The sequence below is a fragment of the Ictidomys tridecemlineatus genome, chromosome 3 (assembly GCF_052094955.1).
Source record: "Ictidomys tridecemlineatus isolate mIctTri1 chromosome 3, mIctTri1.hap1, whole genome shotgun sequence".
In the NCBI taxonomy this organism is placed as follows: domain Eukaryota; kingdom Metazoa; phylum Chordata; class Mammalia; order Rodentia; family Sciuridae; genus Ictidomys; species Ictidomys tridecemlineatus.
In genome coordinates, this window is record NC_135479.1 from 31273326 (window position 1) to 31298830 (window position 25505).

The following is a 25505-nucleotide window of genomic DNA, read 5'->3' on the forward strand; positions in this document are numbered from 1 at the left end:
ACCAGCTCTTTAGTTTCCGCTCTTAGGACTTGTTCTGGCCCAGCTCTGGGACTTGCTGCCCTCTCACCTTTCAAGGCATTAGAACCTTCGTTTATGTCATCTCCCTTCCCCCTCATTGAGGCCTGGGAAAATCCTAGCCTTTGAAAGCACCTCCCTGGATTCTCTTGGTTTACTTCTTGCTGCCCGAGGTGTGGGATGCCAGTGTGAGCCAGTGTCTGTGAGACAGATCGAGTCTTCCATCTGGAATGGGGTTCTGTGTGGCAGCTCACGCATACTCAGGTATGTGAGTAAGGTGAACACCTGTGACCTGATGAGGACTTGGGAGAACACTTAGGATGTAGCAAGAGGTACTCTTGTGGACAGGGAAAGATCTCTGAGCGTGTGAGTTTCCTCTGCCTGGCTCAGAGCCCGCTGGTTCTCTGGATGCTGGAGCAGAGCACTGGGCTTTCAGTTAGGATTCTCTGCAGGGAAAGTCCCCCTTCCAGGGGACCTGCCTTCAGCAAGAGCTTGCTGTGCCAGGCACTCTGTTGGTGGGATATCTTGGGTAGGCACCTTCCTGGTGGTTAACACCCTGGAACAGCCATTGGCAAAATGAACATTGGGATGGTGATAGAAATGTTCAAATTCTGGTTGAGAGGATGTGTAAGTGTTCATTCAGAACACAAAGTGGATGTGGGTCCATTGACCAGGTCCAAACCCAGAATAAACTTGGGCTTTTGGCTCCTATACTGTTGTTATGTTTGACTTTCCTGTCAATTATGTGCAGCTCTTTTTCACAGTAACTGTAGCCAAATTGGCTTAGTCACTGGGACCAACACTTTTTTGTCCCATTCCCAGGGATTTGTTTTCTTGTTTAGCCAGAAGGATCTAGACTGTGGTTACTGGGTTGGGATGAGGCCATTACTTCTCCAAAGGCTGTTCTGAGAAGCTGCAGGTACCTCTTTGGAGAAAGAAGGGGTCGTTTTAGAACCTGGAGTGAGGAGAATGTGAAGGCCTTGTGATGTAGCTCGTGCCTGCCTTTAGCTCTGTGTGACCGTTTGGCAATGAGCCAGCGTGCATCTATTTCTTGGCAAATGGACCTGCTAAAAATAAGCAGGCAGCTATTTAATTCCAACAGATTTAAAATAGCCAGGAGTTCTCCCACCAACCCTAGGGCAGGGTTCTACAGCATCCTGTGGGCGGCTTTCCCTAGCTGCAGAAAAAGATGTCCTGGGAGGCAGCTTCCAGCTAGATTGTGAACATGAAGGCTTTGGGACCTGTGGTGTTCAAATCATTTAAGCCCTGAGAAATTCAAGTTTAAAAAACACCCACGACAAAGATGGCAACTCAGTCTACCAGAGAAGGAAGGTCTCGTGAGGCCGAAAGGGTGCATGTGTGTGCAGGCAGCCCAGTGTGGACCTTTGGGAAAGGTTGGTGCATCTTATGCCACCTCCAGTAGGCCTATCAGACCTTGTCAGCTGGGGAATATGGCAGAGAGTCTGTTTAGCTGACCTGAGATGACTTCAGTGAGGAAGTGAGGGGCCAGCCATTTTCTGACCCGTGGGAAGTGGGGGCTGGGGGAGGGGCATCAGATGCCTCCTGGCAATGGGCACCCTTAGTGAGATCCCACAAGGTTTGTGGGCTGCATCCAAGGCCTTTGGGCAGGTGGCTGCTGATCCCAGGGGAGCTGTTCTTGGTGGAGGATGCCTCCTATCTCTAATCACAGTGCTCAGATAGCTAAGAAAAAATAAACCCTGTCCATGTTTAGACTCTGAAGATCTCCTGCCTCTGGTCTTGAGTGTGATGAGGTACCGGGAGAAGGACTTGATGCAGAGCCATGCCCTGTACAGATGAGGTGACTCTTGGTTCCTCAGCAGTGGGTCTCTGGCTCTAGCCTCTAAGGGATGGAGGCTGGAGAGTGGTGGGCACTGGGAATCCCGGGGGATCATTCTGGATTTTATTGGTTGGGTAGTCTCAGGTGAATAGTATTTAAGGCCTCCCCGGAAACCTTCCTGTCACAACAGTGGCTCTCTGGCATGGAAATGCCACAGCAACCATGTTTCTTGGGCTGTAGTCTCAGCTGAGTAGCTACAGCTAACTCTCTGTTGGAGTGATAGAGCTAGGGGCTTAGGGCCCCAATTTCCAGGGAGCAAACTGGGCTGGGACTTGGGTGGGTGAGTAGCAGTGGTAGTGTGATATGCTAGAGTGGCAGGCAGGACCTGTGTTGTGACCCTGGTGTTCTGAGTGAGGACTGGGAACAGAGGATGATTGGGGAGAAGACAGTGATGTGGTGGGTTGAGGACTGAATCACAGTGTGGATCACCCAGGGTGAAGGACCCAGGCCCACTCTGGAGTGCATGTTTGAATGTGGAGTCTCTCCTTATAGAAGTGTAGCCAGCTCCCCCATAGGCGGGGTGATGTCACTAGCAACTGCTGGAGAAGCAGGACTCTGGGGATCAGCTTTTAGCTCTGAAGGGGCAGGGCTTTCCCAGCTGGTTTAGGAGATAAGTTTGGAGAACAGCCCCTTCCTCCCATACTGCAATTTGAATCTGCAGCCTTGGGCTTTGGTGTGTTAAGTGGGAAATCTGCCTTCTATGGCAGTGGTTGCTAGGATTTGTTTTCTTGATCCCATTCCACAAACCCTGCTAAAAAGGAATTGCGTGCTGGGCATGGTGGCACATGCCTGTGATCCCAGCTACTCAGGAGGCTGAGGAAGGGGGAGCATGAATTTGAGGCCTACCTGGGTAACTTTGTGAGACCCTGCCTCAAAAATAAAATTTTAAAAGGGCTGAGCATGTAGTTTAGTGGTAGAGTGCTTCCCTAATACGTGCAAGTCCCCTAAGTTCAATCTCTAGCACTGTTTAAAATAAAAGGGGTGCGGGAGGATTGCCTAATTAATAAGCAATCAGAATCTAAATGTACTGGCCTGGGATCAACCCCAGCTTGACTTCCTGTTAGCATGCCCTTTTGGGTAGGACTTGCTCTCTGCCACCAGACTGGACACATCCTAGTGTACCAGTCTCCCTCTTTCCTGTCTCAAATTATTTACTCTTTTGTATGAAAGACACTGAACACGAAGCAACTACATAGCAGATCTCCTGTAATCTACTTTCTTTGGGGAGAGGGAGGTTACAGAACAGTGATTCTCAAACTTGACTACATTTGAAATTATCTGTGTTTAAAACAGAAACAAAAGAACTGGTATTGATTCTTATCCCTCAGAGATTGATTTGGCCTTGAACTTTTTCTTTTTCTTTCTTTTTTTTTTTTTTTTTTGATGTACTAGGGTATTGAAACCAGGACCTCACATTGTACTCTACCACTGAGCTACATCCTCCTCTTGGCCTTGGCTTTTAAAAGCTCCAGTAATGCTTCAAGTTGGAGAACCACTATGAAATATTTGTAGATAAGAAATCTGCCCCAAAATAAAACTATTCCAGCTAACAAATGAACTCATCAAGGTCGCAGGATATGAAATGAAAAGTGCAAAAACTTTTCCTTTTCCCCAGCTGGATGGCCATGTGTATGTCCTTCCTGGTTTTTCCACGGGATTGCATACACAGTAGTAGACATTGCATACCCAGTAGTCTCTAACTTCTGTTTTCTGCTTTTTTCCATGCATGAAACCAACTTTTTTTTTTTTTTTTGTACCGGAGATTGAATCCTGGGGGTGCTTAACCACTGAGCCACATCTCTAGCCCTCTTTTATATTTTATTTAGAGACAAGGTCTCACTGAGTTGCTTAGGGCCTTGCTAAATTACTGAGACTGACCTTGAACTCATGATCTTTCTGCCTCAGCCTTCTGAGCCCATGGGATTACAGGCATGCCACAACGCTTGGCAAAACCAGCTTCTTTTTCTAACCCTAATATATCTACTCATGAATTCTACAATATATTTAGCAGTGATTTTTCCCTGAAAAAGTAATTCCAGTTTTGTTTCAAATGATACCCTAATGGGCATTCTTAGGTAGACCTCAGCCTACAGAGTTTTTTGTTTTAAGCTTGCAGGTGTGGGATTTTGGGGTTGTTAGGGTATGGCTCATAAGGTTTCATGAACTGTTACTAAAGCTTTCCAAAAAGGTAGTACAGACTTCTTCTTTTCTTGGCCCACACAATATGTCTTTCCTAGGAGTCCACTAACTAGTGAGTTCCAGATTTGATGTGGAATAGAAGCTGTGTTCCTATTCCTTGGTTGTATGACCTTGAGTGTATTTTAGCCTTCAAGGAAATACATTCCTTGTATTATCAAGTGGTCCGAGGATTAAGTGATACAAAGGAAAGCATCTATCAAGGTTATTCATTTGTGAAGTGATAAGGTAGCATCATTGAAGCTTTCCATCTGGGGGTGGGTTATAAAGTCATCTGAGCCTTGGCCACTGCTTAGCCTTGCTCTGTACTTTCTAGTCTCATTGCTTTATCTTCAGATATTAGCAAGGAAGCTCATTTTTAAACATAGAGGGACTTCCTGGAGATGACCTCGCTGCACTCCCTCACCCCTGCGCTCCAGGGGTAAATCCCATCTCCTCGCATTCCTTCTAATTGTTATGTGCTCATGCTCTTCTGGGCATCTTAAAATCCAGCCCTGACTCAGTAGTTCTGGGGTGGGGCCAAGGTGCTGCATTTCTGGCAGGTTCCTTGGTGCTACACAGGATTCTGGTCCCTGGACTATACTTTTAAAAGAAAGGTCCTAGGGCTGGGGATGTGGCTCAGGCGGTAGCGGGCTCGCCTGGCATGCGTGCGGCCCGGGTTCGATCCTCAGCACCACATACCAACAGGGATGTTGTGTCCGCCGAGAATTAAAATAAATAAAAATAAAAAAAAAAAAAAAAAAAAAAAGAAAGGTCCTAGAGCATTGGTTCTCAACCTTCAGCTGAATGTCAGAACCACCCAGAGAATGCTGAAGCACTGATGTTTCTTATCTCTGCAACAAAACACCCCAATGAAGGTCTAATTCAGCATGTTCATGTGCAGTGCCTGTACTCTCATAACCCCATGTCTCTCCCTGTCTTCCTGCTTTTCCCAGGCATAACTACTTCAGGCCTCCAGGATGGCAATCCATTTCCGTTCACTCTTTCCCTTGGCATTGCCTGGAATGTTGGCGCTCCTCGGCTGGTGGTGGTTTTTCTCTCGTAAAAAAGAGCAGGTCAGCAGCAATGATAAAAAGGTGGACGCTGGTAGTGTGGTGCTGAGGGCCAGCCCTGACATCAAGAAATCGCTCCCCATACAAGAAGCCTGTCCTGGAATTGTGTCCACACCCCGCAATGTCACACAACCACTAGAAAAGGAACAGTCCACTGCAAGCAAGCCTTCTGTGGAGCCCCTAGCCTCGCTGCGCACACACCCAACCTGTCGCAGATCAGAGTCCTCAGGCTGCCTCCCTAACCCCACAGACACAAGATCTCAACCAGGAACACACAAAGATGACACTGCAAAGGTGGAACTCGCCCTGATGGGTGACAAAACCAGATCTGTTCCTCTTGAGTGTCCCCTCCCATCTCCCAAGGATGTGGTGTTCCCCCACGAAGCCATAGAGGTGTGTAAGCAAGAGGTAGTGTTCAGTAAGGCACCAGGGAGGGGCTGGCCCAGCCAGTCTGTGTGTGCTGCAGAGAAGCAAAGCCCTGGAGAGAAGGCAAGAGAGACGCGTGGAGCCGAGGGGACCGGTGACGCAATGTTGGGGGAAAACGTGCTTGAAGAAGGCTTGTTGTCCCAGGAGCGTGTCTCAGAATTGGAGAATAGCAAGGCCCTCAGCCTGGCCCCCTTGGGAGGCGGAGGAGAGAAGGGGAGCGGTGGCCCCTTCTCCCCTCTCAGAGAAGAGTCTGCAGTTGGAAAATTGTTAAGTAGCTCTGGCAAGTTGGCTCACGCAGAGCTGGCAAAGGATGAGGAGATGCAGGCATCTGAGGTCCAAGATGACAGTACCTGGGACAGAGACATGGCGGCAGAACTAGGCAAAAAGGAGAGCTTGGATAAGAATGAGAGGATTGAGCAGGCTGCCTTCCAGATAATCTCCCAGGTGATCTTGGAAGCAACCGAAGAGGTGCTGGCCAGCACGGGGGACAAGATGGCAGATCAGTTATATCAGGCCTCAGGCAGTCCGACCGTAGGGCAGGCGGAGAGCAGTGCCCCAGCCAGCCAGAAAACTGTCCTGGGGCAAGACACTGCACAGGCTGCTCCAGCCGTGGTGGGGGCAGCCTCTGGTCCAGTGGATCCTGCCCTTCCCTTGCCAGGCCCACCAGCAGAGAACCTGCCTTCACCAAAGACCTATGTGAGCTGCCTGAGCAGCCCACTGTCCAGCCCCACCAAGGACAGTAAGCCAAAGAACTCCGCACACCACATCTCTCTGGCTCCCTGCCCACCTCCAGCGAGCCCCCTCAGAGAGTCAGTGGACGAGGCAAGCATTCTGGCGGAAGATGCCACCTGTGCTACCTGTGTGTCAGCCAGCCAGAGTGTTCCTTCCGCGGCCTCCTCCGGGCAGTGCTCGGATTCCGTCAGCACTTCAGGGCTCGAAGACTCTTGCACAGAGACCAACTCAAGCCCCAGGGACAAGGCCATCACCCCGCCGCTGCCGGACAGTACTGTGCCCTTCAGTAATGGGGTGCTGAAAGGGGAGTTGTCAGACTTGGGGACTGAGGATGGATGGACCGCGGATGCAGAAGCAGATCACTCGGGAGGTAGGTGGGTCCCGGGGGCTCACTGGAGGATCAGGGGAGGGCTTCCCTTATTTGTTAGGGAAAAGCTGCTAGGCTGTCCCTCCCTCTGGCCATTTCTGCAGCAAAGTGAAGGCACTCTTCAACTCTGTGTCCCAGGGGGCCCGCAGAGAGGTGGGTGTGGCAGAGAGCTGGCGGGGACCTGATGAGAAGCCACACTGTCCTGAGACCCCAAAGCCACAGGAGCTGTGGCTTGGCTTACCAGCCAGGGAGCCTCCTTAGCCTTTTAGAAGGAACCAGTTCAAAGTGGGGTCCACCGGTTAGCTTTGGTGTGCCTCTTCTCCTCAGAGCCTGAACTCTTAGTGGGTCTTTAATCGAGAGGCCTCTTAGCTATCTCCCCCAGTGCCAGGTCTGGGGAGTTTGCTCAGTGGTTGACCTCCATTTAATCCTGTGCTTGTTCCATGTCTTCACCGGCTTTCCTTCTCCAGAAGCTCTTTCAGGGTAAGTGTCCCATGAACGGCCACAGCCTTGAGTCCCTGGGGAGGCTCAAGCGCTCCTCGGTTGTCGCTGTCACCTATTCCTTCACAGTCTCAGCCATTTTTTTTCTGTGCAGCTGCAGTTCCACCCTGGGAAAGAGGGGCACTTTGGTAACGAAGTGCCACTGGGTTTTTCGAGTGCTGACCCCAGCGTAGACAGTTCAGACCGCTAACTTACAGGTCAGCAGCTCCTGGTCCTGCTTCTACGGCTCCCCCCGGGATATTTTCCTGTATTTTAGAGAATGTCATGATTTCCCAAGTGGCTCTCTGACTTGCTTGTCCTGGAGCCCTTCCCTACCATTTCAGCTCCATCCAGGAAGCTTGGGACTCTCTCTAAGGTGTTCTACTGCTGTCAGCAGCATCTGGTGTACACAGTGCTGTTCTATCACCCCAAGTGCTGTTGACTGAGACCACTATTGTTTACCTCTAGAAGAAAATGCTGCCCACCAATAGCCTAATGTTAAAATGCTTTTTAAAAAATTGTATCTTAAAATGGGTAAAAAAGTTATTTGTTTGTTTATTTTCTTTTTTTAAGAATTTCCCTTTGCCTGTTGCCCTTCAGCTTAATTAATGAGTCCCCCAGTCTTGTGTCAGCTCTGGGTTGATCATCCTACCTGTTCTGATGGGTTGAGGGCTTCTGAGTGTAACTTTGCAGACAAGGAGGCTCTGAGTCTCCTGTGATAGGTGGAGAAGTTTAGGGGTAGCTGATCAGTCAGAGCATGTGACACCGACCATCGGTGCTCAGGGAGTGTTGAGCACCAGGCAAAGGGTTTCCTGCTTGGAGCGTGAGGAAGCTGAAGCTTAGGGTGCTGGCAGCTGGCCTTTGAATGCAGCTTGCTAAACGCCTGGCGTGATTCTGAGCCACTCCTGGGTGCCAGTGGGGTACAGGTGTTGGTCGTTCCAGTTCTGTTGGACAATGGCTGAAAATGAGCAGAGCCTCCATCACCCTGTCCTGCTTCCAGCAAGCTGGTCAAGCAGCTCCCTCAGGAGGGTTTTTCCCTGTTAGAAGCCTATTCCAAGCCACTGGTGTTGAGAGAGAAAAGGTCACTTTGAAGGTGACTTTGCTGGGAGCAGACTCTTTAGCCTTAGTCCTTTGTATCTAGGCAGTGCACGGATTGATTGGCAGAGGCTTATGTCTAGGGTCCAGGAAACCTACATGAAAAATAACCTAAATAGTAGACTCGCAGGAGTGATCTGTTTCTAGGTATTGAGTTGTCCATATTTAAGCCAGAGCTGTTTTTCTTAAACTATCTGGACTCCTGTTTTTCTGCAGTGTTTCCTTTGCTGTGGCCTGGGCTCAAGTTGGTGCCAGGGTCCCCCTTCCCATTGTGCTCTTGGGAATGAGCTTAGCTCCATCTTTTGAACAGAGGATATTTGAGCCCCCAAAAGAATTCAGAGTTGCACAAGCCAGGCCTAAGTCAGGGAAAGAAGGCTGTCCTTCCTTTGTCCACATCTGCCAGAGAAACAAGTGAGGTCTCTATCGGAGATGAGAGTGGGGCCACTAGACAAGCCAAAGAGACTCTGTCTTATTCTGTTTGATGAGGCCAGGCCTGAGGCCTTGGGACTAGACACTTTTGGTTTGAAGGGGGGATGGGACACTTGGAAGGGTGGCAAGATGGTTATGAGGTGGCAGTCCAGATCAGCTCCTGGGACCATGTGGACCAGTGGATTGTCCCTTCCCCCACCATGCACTCCCCTCCCTGGGCGTGAAGTCAGTTTCTTCCCAGTTGACCACTTGTGTCTGAGTTCCAGCAGCTGTGGCTGGGCGTGGCTGCCAAATAAGCAAGTGGGACTGTAGTGACAGGCTAAAATTAGGAGTATTGATACCCCTAGGCCTCCTTTCATTGGGGTTTCTCTGAACCTTCTAGAATGAGTTAACAGTCACCTGCCAACTTGAGGGGTGGAGGGAACTCCTAGTAATGTGGATTTTGGAAGTCGTGGCTATCGACAGCTCTGAGCTGGGTCTGTGTGTGCATGCTGCTTCCTTTCTTCAGGTTCCGACGGGAACAGCATGGATTCTGTGGATAGCTGTTGTGGCCTCAAGAAGACTGACAGTTTCCAGAATGCCCAGGCAGGCTCCAACCCTAAAAAGGTTGACCTCATCATCTGGGAGATTGAAGTGCCAAAGGTAAGGAAGGCTGCATCCCCCAGAGCCAAGTTCTGTGGCAAGCTTAAGTTCTCTGTCCCCCAGGGTAGGGGAGACCAGTGAATCAGAAGGGGTCCCTAGTGAGCCGAAGTCCTGAAGCTTGCCAAGGTTCAGACTATGCTGTGGATGGGATTCTTCCAGTGACCTCTTACTCTTGTCCTCCAAGTCTCGGGCCTGCCCTCTCCCTGTCTCCTCTCGTTTGTGCTGGGGCTCGATTCTGTCTGCAGATTTGCTAGTGCAAATCAGACTGAGGACTGGGGCAGCAGTCCCCCTTCCCTGAGCCCCCACTCCAGCTCTCCCGTGTAAAGTGCATTTTATAATCAAGCAAAGCATAAAACTGTGTTTCAGAGACACTTGAATGGTATAGAAATGTATGAAGAAAATAAAAACCAGCTCTAATCCTACCCTTGAGAGTGACTGCAAAGACTTAATTCCTTCTCGTCTCACACCCTGTGGTTTTTAAACAAAACTGAGATTATGTTGCTTTAATTAATACTTTTAAATATTTAACAATTTAATTTACTTGTTATTCTCTGAAAACGTAATTTTGACTGCATTATTCATTGTGTGAACGGCAGTTTGCCTCGCCCGTCCCCAGTTCCTGGGTTGCTTCAGTAGTCTAATCTTGCTATTATAACTTAAACCTAAAAATCAAGCTAATAAGTTGTTATCTCTGGGGCTCAGAAATAACTGGCAGTCTGCTTAGACTGCTGTCCCAGGGCATTTGGCTCCGTGCAGAGGTAGAGACCTGGCTTGCCCTGAACCCGAGTCAGGATGGCTGTATTGACCCCAGGCTGCTGGCTCCTGTGGTGGTTTCCTCCCCTGGTCTCCTTGTTGCCATGTCCTCCGTAAACACCGATTGCTGAGGCAGGCCCTGGGTGAGGAGGAAAATGTCCCTCGTAGCCCTGCTGGGGAGGGGTCGTTTGGGATTGTTCTGGAGCTTGTCTTACATCATGGCTAAGTTTGGCTTCTGCCTGCCTGCCTTGAACTCTGGCGCACTGGGCACTTCTGCATGCCTTGAGCTCTGAAGGTTCCAGCCCGCCGTCCCTTGAGTAAGAGCCCAAGTGTCCTTAGGTGCTTTACTTGGAAACAGAGCCCTTTTCCTTTGGTCCTGAGCAGTCTTGGAAAAGCAGGGCTGTGAGGAATCCTATCAGCCCTTCTGCTGCTGAAACTGCTCATGCGTGAGCTGGAGGAAGCAAGGTTGCCCCCAAGGCTTCTCAGTCTGGGCCACCTTGTTGGGATGAGATGGGAGCTGTTGGGTCCTGCAGCCAGACTGCCTTGTTCAACTGCTTAGCAGCTGTGTGACCTGGGGTGGGTTCCTTGGCCTCTGGGTTTGTTCTTTCCTCTGTAAAATGGTGATAAAGGTGTTATCTGTTTCACAGGTAGTGTGAGTGAATATGAGTGCCTGGAACTGTCTGGGCAAAAAAAGGCTGACATAGTAACAGCTAAACAGTAAAACAGAAGTAGGTCTTTGGGAGGCTGGGGCTGGGGCTCAGTGGCAGAGCACTTGCCTAGCATGTGTGAGGCACTGGGTTCGATCCTCAGCACCATAAATAAATGCATAAAATAAAGGCCCATCAACATCTAAAAAAAAAATAATAATAATAAAAAAAGTAGGTCTTTGGGATGTGAGGAATTGGTTTCCTGCTAACCCTCCCCTCTCTCTCCTGGGAAGCACTTAGTTGGTCGGCTAATCGGCAAGCAGGGGCGGTATGTGAGTTTCCTGAAGCAAACATCTGGTGCCAAGATCTACATCTCAACCCTGCCTTACACCCAGAACATCCAGATCTGCCACATAGAAGGTCAGTGGTACCTGTTGCCCAGTGCTTATTTTTCTTACTTGCAGTGTGAGTACATGGAAGCATTTGAGTCTCAGTTGCTAGAAACGGCTTCTTGCCTGAGGTGGAAGAAGCACTGGGTGCCTTCCCTCTGGCTTTCTTCTTCAGTTTAGGGGTTTGAAGGAGATATGTGGGTCCTTCCTCACCTGATCTCTGGCCATGTGAAGTATGGGGTGGGAGAGCAGGGCCAGGGTCCTGGGTTTATGGTGCCCATCATTCCCACAGGCTCCCTCACCGAGCACAGGAGAGCCAGGCTTTTCCCATCTATCTGCCTCCCTCTGCATTCACAGCCTGGGTCAAAATGACAGAGATCTCACTTGAAAGGCTAATGGGCTTAGATGACCTTCTTTCTAAATCAAAGCTTGGCATTTTGACAACTTAAAAATGCCCTTGAGGGCTGGGGTTGAGGCTCAGCGGTAGAGCACTCACCTAGCACATGTGAGGCCCTGGGTTCAATCCTTAGCATCACATAAAAATAAAATAAAGATATTGTGTCCAACTACAACTAAAAAATAAATATTAAAAAAAGAAAAAGATGCCCTTGAACTCTAGAAGTCCTGTGCAATGGGGTGTGTAGGTGAGTCTGTTTCTGCTATGACTTTTCTCTTTCCCATAGTGATTGTCTTGTCCCTACCCCACTTTAGGCTCTCAGCATCATGTAGACAAAGCTCTGAACCTGATTGGAAAGAAGTTCAAGGAACTGAACCTCACCAATATTTACGCTCCTCCGCTGCCTTCACTGGCACTGCCTTCTCTACCAATGACGTCCTGGGTAAGCTTGCTCCTGGGTCAGTGGACTCCTGGCGCCCTTTCCCCCAAGTCTTCCTCAAATCAGAGACTCCCTGGATTATGGGCCAAGAAGGCTGCAGGCACATTACTGCCCATGCCCTCTCAACTCTGGCTTCCACTGGTCAGTTCTGCCAGCTTGTACTCTCTGGGGATGGGGCACAATGCCAGCAAGAAGCCAGGGCCTCTCAGTCCCATGTGGGAGGACTGCACTCCCCTGGCTCTGCCATCTGGGTGTGTTTTGTGTTTTTCAGGCATTTGCCTATAAAGGATAGTTCAGCCAGGAGGTGGGGTGTGCTGGACCAGTGTGGGGGCTCCTTAGAGCCGTTGCTGTGTCTAGGATCATTACCTAGCACCAGAGGCCTGTGTGGGATTTGGAGGGGGCTTGTGATGGGTCATTCTGTCTCTTCCATCCTTTCTTCTAGTTGAGCCAGGCTAAGTAGTAGCCCTGGTGAAGGATCCTTTCTTTTCCTCTCTCCAGGAACTATCCAGGTTATATCCTGCAAATCCAGAGTTTTTCCCACCAGGAAGCCCCAGTGGGTTGGCAGGAGGAGAAGCTGACGGATGGTCCAACTACAACCCCGTCTCTAGGGCTTGTGTGCTGGTTGCTCAAGGTCTTTTGGGGCCTGTCATTCATATTCTGCAGCACCCATGCCTTTGGCCCCAGCCAGGCTTCTTCTCATGGGAGTAGGCATGCCAAGTTCTGTAGGCCAAGGGCTGTTGACTGCCTTTCACACAGATGGGCTAAACATGCTGCTTCAGGGAAATTGTCCCCTGGGTTGAGACCCTTATGCTCTGGAGGAAGGAATGGGCTTTTAGAAGTGGGCTGAATCACGTTCCCTACTTTGCTCCCGAATTGTGGAGTTTTTTCCTCAGGAGCCTTGGCCTTAGACGCTCCTTAAATGATGGAGTGGTTTGTGTGGATGGTTTCCTTCCCTTGTACTCTGCTGGGCTCAGTGGGACTGGTGAGGAGTACCTCTGGGTTTGCAGGGCTGGCATGTGCCCTTGCCAGGCTGGATTCTTAGCCCTGTTCCCCCTGGGCCTCCAGGCCTTAAGGCGGAATAGGCATCTGTCTAGAGCCCTCTGCCTAGAGCCCTATCTGCTGCTTGTAGCCTAGCATTAGGAAAACCAGTTCTTGAAGATGAAGGCTTTCAGAGACCATAGTGGCCTCTGCTGGGCCCTTTACCATAAGACCTGTCTTCTGAGCACCTATAGACCAAGGCCCAAAGTGAGGATGAACCAGAAGAACACTGGGAGGGTAGAGAAGAGTAGGACTTAGGGAACAAGAGGAAGTCATAGGAGAAAACTAGGATGCAGACTCTGGCTGACCTTGTCAATGGGTCTGGCTCAAGGCTTGCTGCTCCCTGCTCAGAAGGCAGGGCAGACTGTGTCAGGCAGTAAGCTGGGGTCAGCTACAGACCCAGAGGAGTTGGCCGAGAGGCCTGAGGGCTGCCTACCTCCTGTCAGGCACCTCCTTCTCAGTGGTCACTCAGAGTTCCCATGTTTGCCTTCCCTGGGTCTTACAGACTCATCAAAAGAAGGAGGAGGGAGGGGAAATTCCAGAGGATGGAGCCTGCCCAGGTCTATGGGAGGCCCACACTACATCCAGTTAGCTCCTGGCTCCCCAGGCTCTGCTGGGGTTCCCCTGCCAGGCCCTGAGGTTAGGCTGCCCCTGATGGCTGCTCAAGGTATTGCAAGATAGCAGCTGCAGTGGCTGAAGTGGTTCTTGAACTCTGCTGCCTGGGTGCTGTTGTTGGCGTTGCTGTGCTTTTTCAAAGATGTGCCAGTTGAGAGACATATCCTGGGGCCTCAGAGCTTATCCCAAAGATGAGGAGAGGAGGACTGATGCTGTGCCTGCTGCCCCTTCCTCTCTATAGCTCATGCTGCCTGATGGCATCACTGTGGAGGTAATCGTGGTCAACCAGGTCAATGCCGGGCACCTGTTTGTGCAGCAGCACACGCACCCCACCTTCCATGCACTGCGCAGCCTGGACCAGCAGATGTACCTCTGCTACTCTCAGCCTGGAATCCCCACCTTGCCCACCCCTGTGGAAAGTAAGTGCTGTCCTGTGGGCCAGGGAGGGAGGTTCTGGGCTCTGTCTAGGCCAGAGAAAGAACTTCTGGGGGTTGCCTCTGCTGTCCTTTGTCTTGACCAGGAGAGAGCTGTACTGGGATCCTTCATGGGACAGCATTCCTGTGTCTCCTAGCTAGCTCAGCTAGTGTTTCCATTGGCTGACAGAGCAGCGGGACTGGAGTGGAGTTTGGACACATGGACTCAGAATCCCAGTCCTGCCACTTTATGTCTGTTAATGGGGTGATACCACTTGTTCCAGGAAGTCTGGTTGGATACTCTGTCAATATGTGAAATATGCATAACTGGTTATGATAAAAGAGCCAGAGCCCAGCAAACCCAGGCAGTGGGTTGGCCATCCCACGTGACAGGTGAGGGAACTGAGCCTCTGACTTTGTGATTTGCTCAGGTAGCCCCTAAGGAGCTGGATCCAAACCAACCTTCCTCACTGTTAATTCTTTTCATTTATCGATGGGATTAAATGTCAGAACCATTCTCACCCTTTACCCCCACCCCCACCCCCATCAAAGACTCCTAACCTGGGGGTCCCCTGATGGGCTTTGAGGCATCTAAGAAAGCTCTCAAATTATCTGCAGTGTTTTGTGTCCATCCTTCCTTTTCTTTCTCCTCCCCTACCCCCACTGCTTTCTTTCTATTGATAATCAAACCCAGAGGTGCTTTACCACTGAGCCACATCCCCAGACCTTTGTATTTTTTATTTTGAAATGGGATCTCACTAAGTTGCTGAGGCTGACCTCAAACTTGCAATCCTCTTGCTTCAGCCTCCTGAGTTGCTGGGATTGTAGGCCTGAATCACCATGCCTGGCCTTTTTTTTTTTTTCTTTTGGAGGAATATAGGTTTAGTTTTCATCAGATTCTCTATTGTTGTGTGCCAACCCAGCAATAAAGACTGGAGTCCAAGAAGTGGTTGCACCAGGGACCAAGGGTCAGGACCCAGAGTGGTCAGCCCCATGTGGGCCTGGGGCACAGTTAGGGGTTTAGCTGGGTGACCCTTACCCCATAGTTAGATCTTCCTCTGCTGCCTGGGAGGGACTTGGTGATCTTGGAGCACAACCTTGGTAGCTACCCAGGTGCTCTGCACCACCTACTGAGGCAAAGGCTTAGTTATGGGGCACAGGCCTAGGAGTGCCCTTCTTGATCTGAGTTGCCATGGGCCAGAGCAAACTGTAGATACAAAGCCACTGAGATCTGCTGCATTCAGAGGTTCTTTCCCTTACGAATGCGAGGCAGGCCCTGGCCCACATTCCCTGATTTTGTATCATACTTGGTTTATTCTGATTAATATGTCCATCTTGGGCCTCTGTAAGTTTCAAAGTAATGGATCTTGATTGAATTTTTTTTTTTTGGTCTGGATAGCTTTGGGGTATCACATATGTTAGACTGAATTTTCGATGTCCAGCCGCCTCCCTCAGCTCTTCTTGGGCTCAGGGGGAGGCTTTACTTTGGGGACCCATGCCATTTCTGTCCCCTAATCACGAGAGATAGGCCTCTGAGAAGTAATGCTGAGAGGCATGTAGGGGTGATCAGAATAGCCCTTGGAGCCCTTCCCTGGGTCAGGTATGTCCACACACTCTTCTTCCTGCTCTTGCAGTCACCGTTATCTGTGCTGCCCCTGGTGCGGATGGGGCCTGGTGGCGTGCCCAAGTGGTTGCCTCCTACGAGGAGACCAACGAGGTGGAGATTCGATATGTGGACTATGGTGGATACAAGAGGGTGAAAGTAGACGTGCTCCGGCAGATCCGGTGAGTGGAGACCCCCTGGGTTTGTGCCCTACTTGGTGTGAGGGTATGGTTCAATTCTGCCCAGCCTCCGACCAGGGTTCCTTCTTCCCTCCTGCTGCTACTGAGATTAACAAAGTTGGTGACTCATCTGAGTCAAACCTGGTTAGAAGGCTGTCTAGTGGAAGAGACCCTCAAGTATCAGATGTGGAGGGGGAGAAGACAGGTTCCTTTTTGAGTGTGAAGCAGGAGTCCTTGTGACATCGGGCTGCTGGAGGGCTGTCTGCCTGCTTTCAGGTGTGCTCTGTGCTGTGGCCTACAGTGCCATCCTGGAGTGTGGATGTCACTGTGCTAAGCAAAACGTAAATTGACTGGCAGTGGAGTTGGCCTTCAAGTCCATGTTAACTTGCCCTTTTCTTGGCTTTCCAGGTCTGACTTTGTGACCTTGCCATTCCAAGGAGCAGAAGTCCTTCTGGATAGTGTGATGCCTCTGTCAGGTAACGGGGAAGCCTCTGGCCAAGGGGCAGGTAGTGGCTGAGCAGGGGTCTTCTTAGAGCCTTGGTCTCACCTGGAGGGTTTATACAGACAGTTGACACTGCCATCGGAGTTCCTGGTTGAATAGGTTGGGGCTGGGGCCTGAGAACTCGCATTTCTGTCGAATTCCCAGGTGAAGCTAGAGCTGCTGTGCCATAGACTGTCTTTTGGGGTCCACTTTTCTGGACATATGGTGCCAGCATTAAGAGGCTTTCAGCAAAGGCAACTTCCTGAGCACAGTCCAGATTCGAGAGGGCAGGTGCTAGGTCAGCAGCACTGCTCAGCTGCTTCACAGGTGCTTAAGGGCACCCTGGGGACTTAGCTCACACTCATGGCTGTCTGGTGTCTAAGGCTATGAAAGTATTGCCAAGGGGAAGAAGGCTGGCATTATTTAGTTTCCATTCTCTTCTCTGGAAAATGGGGGTGGCACCTATCTTTCAAGGTGGCTGTGCAGATTATAAAAACCCAGGAACTGGTGTGTGGAAGGTAGGCAGATAGCAGCTAATATAGCTGTTATACTTGTGTTTGCCCATCACACTCTCTTCCGGGGTTGGCCCCTTTGGATCTTGTTCTGGCTTGTCTACAGCAATCTAAGTGCAACAGAAGCACTACGCTCTAGCTGGAGTCATATCAGGCAAAACACTGGGCAAGGTCTTGGAGTTTTTCCTTTCTTGCTCTTGCCCAACCTTCCTCTCCATTTCTGTCCAACTGAATGATCTGTCTAGACTCGCTGAAATGCTCCCTCCTTCATGAGACTTTCCCACACCTTCAGAAACACCTGCTCCCATCCCTCCCACTCCCTGCCTTGGGCCTGTTCTTGTTGTTTTTTGAACCAACAGAGCAGAACTGCCTCGGTGCCACCTCCACAAGAGAGCAGCTGCCTGGATTTGAATTCCAGCTGCACACTCTGGGAGCCGGATGGCCTCTGGTGATTAGCCTGTGCCTCAGTGTTCTCACCTGTAAAACGGGCATAAAACCTGTCTTAGGGTATTGCTGATTTGGTGGAAGAGCTAGCACTATTGGTCCCCAGATTTGTGGAGATGGTATTTCCACTGAAGGGAGAAGTTTCCTCCTTTATCCTCTGTCATTCTGAGGGTGACATGCATCTGGCATCCTGCAGTCCTGTGGAGGTCTAGTCTCTACCTGACGGGTGGTTCCCGAGAGCAGTCTCAAGTCCCTGCAGCGTCTGAAGCTTCCTGCTCAGAATACAATGATGGTCAGGTCACTTGGGTGACAGGAGTGCTTTGCCTCGATAAGAGTCTAAATGCTGCTTTTCCTTCTCCCTGTAAAGATGATGACCACTTTTCGCCTGAAGCAGATGCAGCTATGAGTGAGATGACAGGAAACACAGCGCTTCTGGCACAGGTGTGTGCTCTGGTTTGGAGGTGGGGCCAGCTGGACAGGGTCACCGGGGAGCCACCTGCCTCAGTTAAGAATTGACCTTTAAACTCCTTCCTTTCCATGGTAGGGAACTTTGGTCAATCGGCAGGCTTTTAAAAGAAGTGTTTGGCTGGGTGTGGTGGCGCACACCTGGGATCCCAGCTATTCGGGAGGGATTGAGGCCAGCCTGGGTCACTTAGTGAGACCTTGTCTCAAAATAAAAGTAAAAAGGGGCTGGGGATGTAGCTCAGTGGTAGAGCACTTGCTGAGCATGTGTGAGGCCCTGGATTCCATCTCCATCGCTTCAAAAAAAATTGAAATAAAAAGAGGTGCATGGAGCCACTTTATGTATTTCTTCCCCCCACTCCTCTAGGTGACAAGTTACAGTCCAACTGGCCTTCCCCTGATTCAGCTGTGGAGTGTGGTTGGAGATGAAGTAAGTCCTGCCCTTCTGTTGGAATTGTCGCCCAGCAGCAGCGTGTTGGCTGGAGCTGGTTCTGGCCCTGCTTCTTCCTCCCTAATCGGAGGATAAACTACAAGCCAGTGCCACCCGGGGAACACATTGGGTGCCATGACTGGGGTGGTTGTGTTAATGTCATCTGGCGGGTACAGGCCAGGGTTGCTGCTTGGCATCCTGTAGCACCCAGAACAGTCCCTCTTGGAATCGCCCAAATTGCCGAGGTGGAGAAACCCTTCCCTGGGCCTTCTGGAAGCTTAGGTAGCCGCAGAACATTAAAGAGGGAGCCCCTGTTGGTGTCAGGCCCTGCGTGAGCACCTGTCGCCTCATTGGCAACTGGACACGTAGAAGGGAGAATGTGTTGGCTTGAGAACGGCTCCAGGCAAAGCTCTCAAGAGAACTTTGTTTTCTAGGTGGTGCTGATAAACCGGTCACTGGTGGAGCGAGGCCTCGCGCAGTGGGTGGACAGCTACTACTCAAGCCTCTGACCCTGGCTCCCGGAGCCACCACTGGAGTCTTTTTTTGCACTGTTGAAATTGGGCTTGGCACTGCAGGCAAAGAGTTCACATCAGAGTAATAAACGTCATCCTCTCAGTCCTCTTTCTCCCTATTCTGTAGGTCCCATGGAGAAGACGTTCCTCTCCGAGGAGAAAGGATGAACAGCGGGTTCTTTTCAAAGCCATTGGATGGTGTTAACCTGAGCTGTTTAAAAAGAGATATTGAAGGGAAGCAGTCTCAACCAGGTTGTCCTGTTCCCCCTCCATTCTGCTTCCTTCCCACCCTCTCCACCAAAACCCCACAGACTCTAGTGGGCTGGCCGCAGGACATGCGTGGCTTGCCGCTAAGGGTTTCTTTTACTTCAAAGTTTTTCTTCAGGGAGCCAGCCATGAACTGACTGACTGGTATCAATTTCCTGTACGGCTCAACATAAATGAATTTGGTGGTGTTTGATCAGTTTTTATACACTTCCTCTAGGTCTATAGGAACCCAGACTTTTTTAATGCAGATGTAAATACGGAGCAATTGTCACACCTCTGGCCCTTGTTATTGGGAAGGGGAACTGTTATCTTGCCAAGCCTGGTTGTAATTTATAACCATTTTCTATTTGTGCAAACTCTGTAAATAATGTTTAAAAATGTATTATTTTGTACAAGATACACTGGAGAACAAAGGGAACTCAAGGTTTTTCCACATACTTCACCTGTAAGTAGAAGTTAATCCTGTAGAGGGCAGCTGCCAATCCTGGCTCCTCTTCCAGGAGTTTCGGGGACTCCTGCATATTGGACAGGTGGCTGTATGGGATAGATTGTCATTTGGGGATTTTTTTGCTGTACACACTTGTTTAAAAAAAAAAAAAAGTAACTCAGTGAATACCTTGCAGTGGTGTGTTTGATTCTTTTTTAGACTGGCTTCAGCATTGTGCAATTTAAGAATAAATGACATAAATAACTTGAGCATATATAAATTTCTAATTGTATAAACTATAGCTCTGAGTCCTTTCTTTTCCTAGTGGTGGAAAATATTGGGGGCAGGGGTGGGAAGTGAAGAGGGCGGTTGTAAGCGTGGAGGGTCCCAGTGTGCCCCCTAGGTCTGCAACTAAAGGAGAACCCGCAGTTCTTTGAAGACAGTTTAGCCAGAATTGTCTGGCCTTTTCCTATCTCCTTGCCCCACCAGGTGGCAGCCAAGCTTTGACTTCTACCCTTGAATTCTTGGAGGAGCCTGATATCTGTGTAAAGCACTGGTTTCTGAAACCAGTTAGTTGTGCTTTAGTGGATCGATGATGTCATGTAGTCTGCTGTAGTGAGAAGGCTATAAAAATTCATGAAGGGGCTGGGGTTGTGGCTCAGTGGCAGAGTACTCGCCTAGTTGTGTGAGGCACTGGTTTCAAATCTCAGCACCAGGTATAAATAAAGATCCATTGACAACTAAAAATAATTTTTAAAAAAATAGTAAAATGAAACACTAAACAAGCCTCTTGCTTTCTTTGAAGACAGGAGAGTAGGTACCTAACCTTGATTTATTCCCACTGCCTTGGGTAAACTACCCACCCTGTGTCCCCCTTAGTTTTGGCCCATGTTCCCTGTGCTGTGTGCCCACACTGCCGGGTAGTGGGCCTCGGCACCAGACTGGAGAGCAGAGGCAGCTGAGGGTTTTTAGGCAGAAGAGGTATGTCCTGTGGAATTCTCTCTGGTGACCAAGCACCCCACCTCTTGCTCCCTCCTGGAACTTCTCCCAGGCCCAACACAACAGGCTCAGCTATTCTCTAGTTCTCTGTGCCCAAAGGCTGCAGCTGCTCTGGACCTTGAGTTGGAGTTGTCATTGTTGAGGTGGCCCGTCTTTCCTTCAGTTTCCCTCATCTGTTAGATCTGATAATGCTACAAATCTCGTAAGAAAGAAATCTCAAGATTGTCCCCTGTTTATCCAGAGCTGGGCCCCAGCAAGTTCTCCTGTAGTCTTTGCTGTTGCCCGAGACCTAGTGGTCGTTGGGTGTGACTTTGGCCCAGCCACGCAACACCTGGGTTTAAGCTTCGTGTGTGTGATCTAGTCTGGCTGCTGTGCAAGGGTGTCCATGGGGGCCTTCAGACACGTTTGGGGGAGAGCTGGCGAAGCCTGGTGTACAGATTGGACTTTGAGGGGTCTCCAGCTGAGGAGAGCAGGATTCTGGCACAGGGAGGAGGTGTGGGAGGGCAGGATGGAGACTGAAGTCCAGGCGGTCCTGACAAGACAGAAGAACCTCTTGTGGGATGGACAAGAGGTGATGAAGGCAGGATCCTCAGGTAAGACCCTCGGGGCTTGGTGACGACGGGAGTGGAGGTGAGGCAGGGGCTGTGCTTGAAAGGTCGTGGGGTCATATTTTTTGAGGATGGCTTCAAGAAACATGGCTCAGTATTTGGGGGGAAAAGCAAGTTGGAAGATGGTCAAGGGCATGTATTCTTTGAATAAATTGTTAGATTGCTTTTGATTAATTTACAGAGTTCTGAAAATTAATTTGTTTTGGGCCATTTTGCCAGAAATTCTGTTGCCCTCTTAATGGAAGAGCTGATTTGTGGAGTCCTCTGGGCAAGTACCTTTACAATTTTTTTTTTTAAGAGCATTTTAATATTTACTGTTTAGTGGTTTTTTTTTTCCCCCGGCGGACACAACGTCTTTGTCTGTATGTGGTGCTGAGGATCGAACCTGGGCCGCACACATGCCAGGCGAGCGCACTACCGCTTGAGCCACATCCCCAGCCCTGGGCAAGTACCTTTAGACACCTCTGTTGAAAGAGCTGTGGGCCATCCAGGAGATCTTAGTATGAATTGCAAACTTGTGGAAGAAGCTGGCACTGGAGAGAGATTTGGCTGTCTATCAGGGGAGAGTAGAAGAAATGTGGAAGGCTAGAGCTTCCTCCTGTTCTCATTCAGGTGTTTATGTCCTTGGGCCCCCAAGGAGTATAGGAGGAATGGACAGTTCTCCTAGAGACTGAGTTCTGAGGTTCCTGCTAGACCTTGTACAACTTTGGTTATACCACTCACCGAGATCAGCATCCGTCAGATGACAGCTGATTTTTGATGAGGAAGTTCATTTCTAACCCTCACAAGCTTAAGATTGAAACAAGTTACGGAGTGCTTACTGTGTGTCAGGTGCTATGCTCTGTGACAGGTGATACTTGGACCTCCCAGCAAGGCAGGAACCTCCTTCACAGATGATTAGACTAACCTCTGTGGTAAAAGTGACCCAGAAAGTAGCCTGTAGTTGGACAATGCTGAGACTCCAGGTGACCAGTGTGCCACTAACCCAGTGTGGATTCATCTTGCCTTGGTCCGTGTCTCCTAGTAAGTGCCCTGGTGGTTAAATGGCCAACCCAAAGAAAAGTTTTGAAGCTTAAAGTAGAAAAAAATTGCCATGATGGGGGAGAGAAATGATTTTCTTCTGTGAAAGTTAACTTTTTAACTCACATGAATAAAGCCGGGGAAAACCTGCAGCATCTGGGCCAAAGGTGAATGTTTTTAATGTGTAATGTTCTAAAAGGAAAATTGAATCTCCACTGAAAAATGTCATAAAGGAGATGGACAGAAAATAGAAAATGTGGATCTGTTTCTAGACCAGCGCTCTCAAAACAATGGGAGTCACAAATGTAAGATCTTCCAAGAGCCTCAATAAAAAAAAAATGGTTAATTTTTTTAAATATATTTTTTAGTTGTAGATGAACACAGTACTTCATTTTATTTATTTTTATGTGATGCTGAAGATCGAACCCAGGGCCTTGCACATGCCAGGTGAGCACTCTACCACTGAGCCACAACCCCAGCTTCAGCAAAAATGGTTAATTTTTTTTTTTTTTTTTTGTGGTGCTGGGGATTGAACCCAGGGCCTTGTGCATGTGACGCAAGCACTCTACCAACTGAGCTATATCCCCAGCCAAAAATGGTTAATTTTAATGATAATCATTTCAGCATATGATGGACATACAACTATTAATTAGAAGGCTTAAGGTATTTTTCATACTGTGTTTGAAATCTGGTGTGTTCTTTCCTCTTCTGTGCCTGTTCGGACTGTCCACATTTCAGGGGCTCCATAATCACAACTGGGCTGAGGCTACCAAGCTAGACAGTGTAAGACTAGACTATTCCATCATACCACTGCTACAGCCTTCTATATGTTCTTCCTCACTCAAAAAGCTCTAGGTTCTTTTGCTCATTTATTATTTTTAAAATCCATTTTATTTTTTTAAGGGGTCTCATTATGTTGCCTAGGCTGGCCTTGAACTCCTGGACTGCTCTTCCCAAGTATCTTGGCACATACCACTGTGCCTGGGTTGCACATTTTGTCTGAAGGTTATCTTTAGGATAAATTGCAGGGGAAGAGAAAGATGGTAAATGTTCTAAGTAACAGTTGGACATAATGCGTACTGTCAGTTTGGCATAAAGTTTTATATCATCTATTAAGTTGAGCTTGTAAATTATTGAAAGCTGTTGGTTTTCTTTTCTTCCCCCTCTTTCCCTTTCCCAACTTGCTCTATACTATATCTACCCATTTATATTAAAGTGATTCTGTCAGTGTTGTTTTGTCTAGTTTGTCTAAACAGTTATTTCTTTAAGTTTCAGTTATGCTTCTTCACTCAAAAAGGCCCTTGAATGGAATTTTCTCATCACTGTAAATATCTTTGGTGATACAGTTTAGTGCTTTTTGTTTTGAAGTTGATATCATTTTTCTCTGTCACTTAACTTTAGGTGGGTGGCTTCTAAATGGAACATTGCCAACTTTTAAAAAAAATTTTAAAGGGAATTTTTATTTTTCTGTACAGGAAATTGAAACAGGGTCTCATGCATATGAAGCAAGTGTTGTACTACTGAGCTCTACATCCCTAGTCTTTTTTATTTATTTTTATAATTTTGAGACTGGATCTTGCTAAATTGCACAGGCTGGCCTTAAATCCTCCTGCCTCACTGAGTAGCTGGGGTTATAAGTATGCACTACCGAACCTGGCTGGAAAATCTAATAGATGAGCCCATTTATTATGATCACTGATACAATGTTATTTGCTATTTCATTCATTTTCCTATTCTCTGATTTTTTGCTTAATTTTTTTCTTATGGTAAATTTAGCCTTCAACATCTTATTTCTTGTTACCAATAAACAGTTTTAAATATATTTGGATTTATATTTCATATCAAAGCCTTCCTTTCTCCCTATTCTGGGTATAGAAAAACTTGGTAGAAATTCTGATTTCTGCTGTTCTTCCTGTAAGAGCACTTTGCACGTACGTGTCTGCCCTCTTAGAATCCTAGAATCATCTAGAATATGGTTCAGAATTTTCTGATATCTTTTTAATTCTTTTTAGTTGTAGGACACAATATTTATTTTTGTGCTGCTGAGGATCGAACCCAGTGCCCTACGCATGCAAGGCAAACATGCTACCACTCATCCACAACCTCAGCCCTCTATAATCTTTTATTAGATTCATTTGTGAAAAGTCTATCTCAAGAATCTTTTAATGGTGACATTAAACTTCAGTCAATGTTATAAAAAGCATTTTGGCCCAACTCTGCCTCACCGGTGTTCCCAAGTTCTTTATTTTGACTCACCTTTCCTCTGTGTGTTGTTAGAACATAATGGGTCCTAGGGGTACAGTGTGTACCCCTGTATTCCCAGTGATGGGAAGCTGAGGCAGCAGAATCATAAGTTCAAGACCAGTCTCAGCAACTTACCAAGACCCTGTCCCAAGCAAAGACACACACAATGGGTCCTTGCACATCTGCATGTCTTAGAATTTTTGTAGTCAGAACATGTATGAAGCTTGCACATCTGAACATGCTTGTCTGTCTGTCCTGATACCAGCAGTCCTTGCCAAAAATTGTGTTATTCTTCCCCACAGCAAGAATCGAATATCTTGGTCCTGTTGGACTCAAGTGTGACTACAGGTCTCATTCTGGACAGTGAAACGTAGCGGTAGAGGTGACCTGTGTTACCTGGACTGATGACTTCATAAGCCACAGTGCTCCACTTCGGCTGCCCTAGTGTCAGCCGTGTCCCAGGGAGACATCATCTACTGGGGTCCCTGTGTGAAGATGCTGTGGAAAAGATCTATAGCCAGTCTTCAATATATGATGTGACAAAAGTCTGTTGTAAGCTACCAAGACTGGGGTTGTGTCACCCATGACCCGTCCTGGCTCAGCCTTTTTGGTGGTATTGTTCTAGGCCCCAGATCTTCCCTCTGCACTCAGAGTCCTGCCCGTAGGCTGTCTACACCAAGTTCTGCTTGACTTCTGGAAAGTTCCCTGCTCTTTCTTTTCCCATAAACTCCCGGCCTGTAAATCTGCAAATAAGGACCTTCCTGAAGATTCCTCTTAATGAGACTGACTTGTATTTTTACGAAGCAAATGATCTAAGAGGGATCTTGGCTGTTTCTTGCTAGAGATAGGCCCACTGACATCTGGTGGGGACAGACCGTGTTCCGATGCTCTGGGCAACGAAGGCAGATACCTCCTACCCAGAGCTGGATGCAGTTCTTGTTTTTCCCTGGCTTCACTGGCTTGGTGACAGGAAGGAGCCCTGACTACTCCCAGTGACGTCTTTCTCAGTGTTCACTGAGTGCCTGCTGGACGCCAAGCATCATGCTAGAGGGAATGCAGACAGACAAACGCAGCGCCTGTAGGAGTCCCCTCCGTCGGGACTCCCACGGATGGTGCTCTCCTGGGTGGGGCGGTGGGGCAGTGGGGCAGGGCACAGGCTCACAGCCAGCAGAGCCAGGACCTGAACCTGGTTTTGTGGGCACCAGCCTCCATGTCCTTCCTGCCCATGGTGCCTCTGCTGCTCTTTAGGGTGACTCAGGTCCCAGAGGTGCCTTAAGGGTGAGGGTGAGGCAGGATCCTGTACCAGAGGGAAGCTTCCTCTTGGTGGCCTCTGAGAG

The 25505-nt window shown here is 48.8% G+C and overlaps 1 protein-coding gene across 2 annotated transcripts in view; it reads left to right on the forward strand.

Moving 5' to 3' along the window:
- Akap1 (A-kinase anchoring protein 1) overlaps nucleotides 1-19598 on the forward strand; it is a 30752-nt gene extending 11154 nt beyond the window's left edge. For both annotated transcript variants that reach the window (XM_078042285.1, XM_078042284.1), the window contains exons 2-11: nucleotides 5005-6649; nucleotides 9156-9289; nucleotides 10983-11109; nucleotides 11790-11917; nucleotides 13809-13986; nucleotides 15615-15765; nucleotides 16171-16238; nucleotides 17567-17640; nucleotides 18029-18091; nucleotides 18526-19598. In XM_078042285.1, coding sequence (XP_077898411.1) covers nucleotides 5029-6649; nucleotides 9156-9289; nucleotides 10983-11109; nucleotides 11790-11917; nucleotides 13809-13986; nucleotides 15615-15765; nucleotides 16171-16238; nucleotides 17567-17640; nucleotides 18029-18091; nucleotides 18526-18600 — 2619 coding nt within the window. In that variant the 5' untranslated portion in view covers nucleotides 5005-5028 and the 3' untranslated portion in view covers nucleotides 18601-19598. The remainder of the gene's footprint in view (nucleotides 1-5004; nucleotides 6650-9155; nucleotides 9290-10982; nucleotides 11110-11789; nucleotides 11918-13808; nucleotides 13987-15614; nucleotides 15766-16170; nucleotides 16239-17566; nucleotides 17641-18028; nucleotides 18092-18525) is intronic.
- Nucleotides 19599-25505: the final 5907 nt, after the last annotated feature.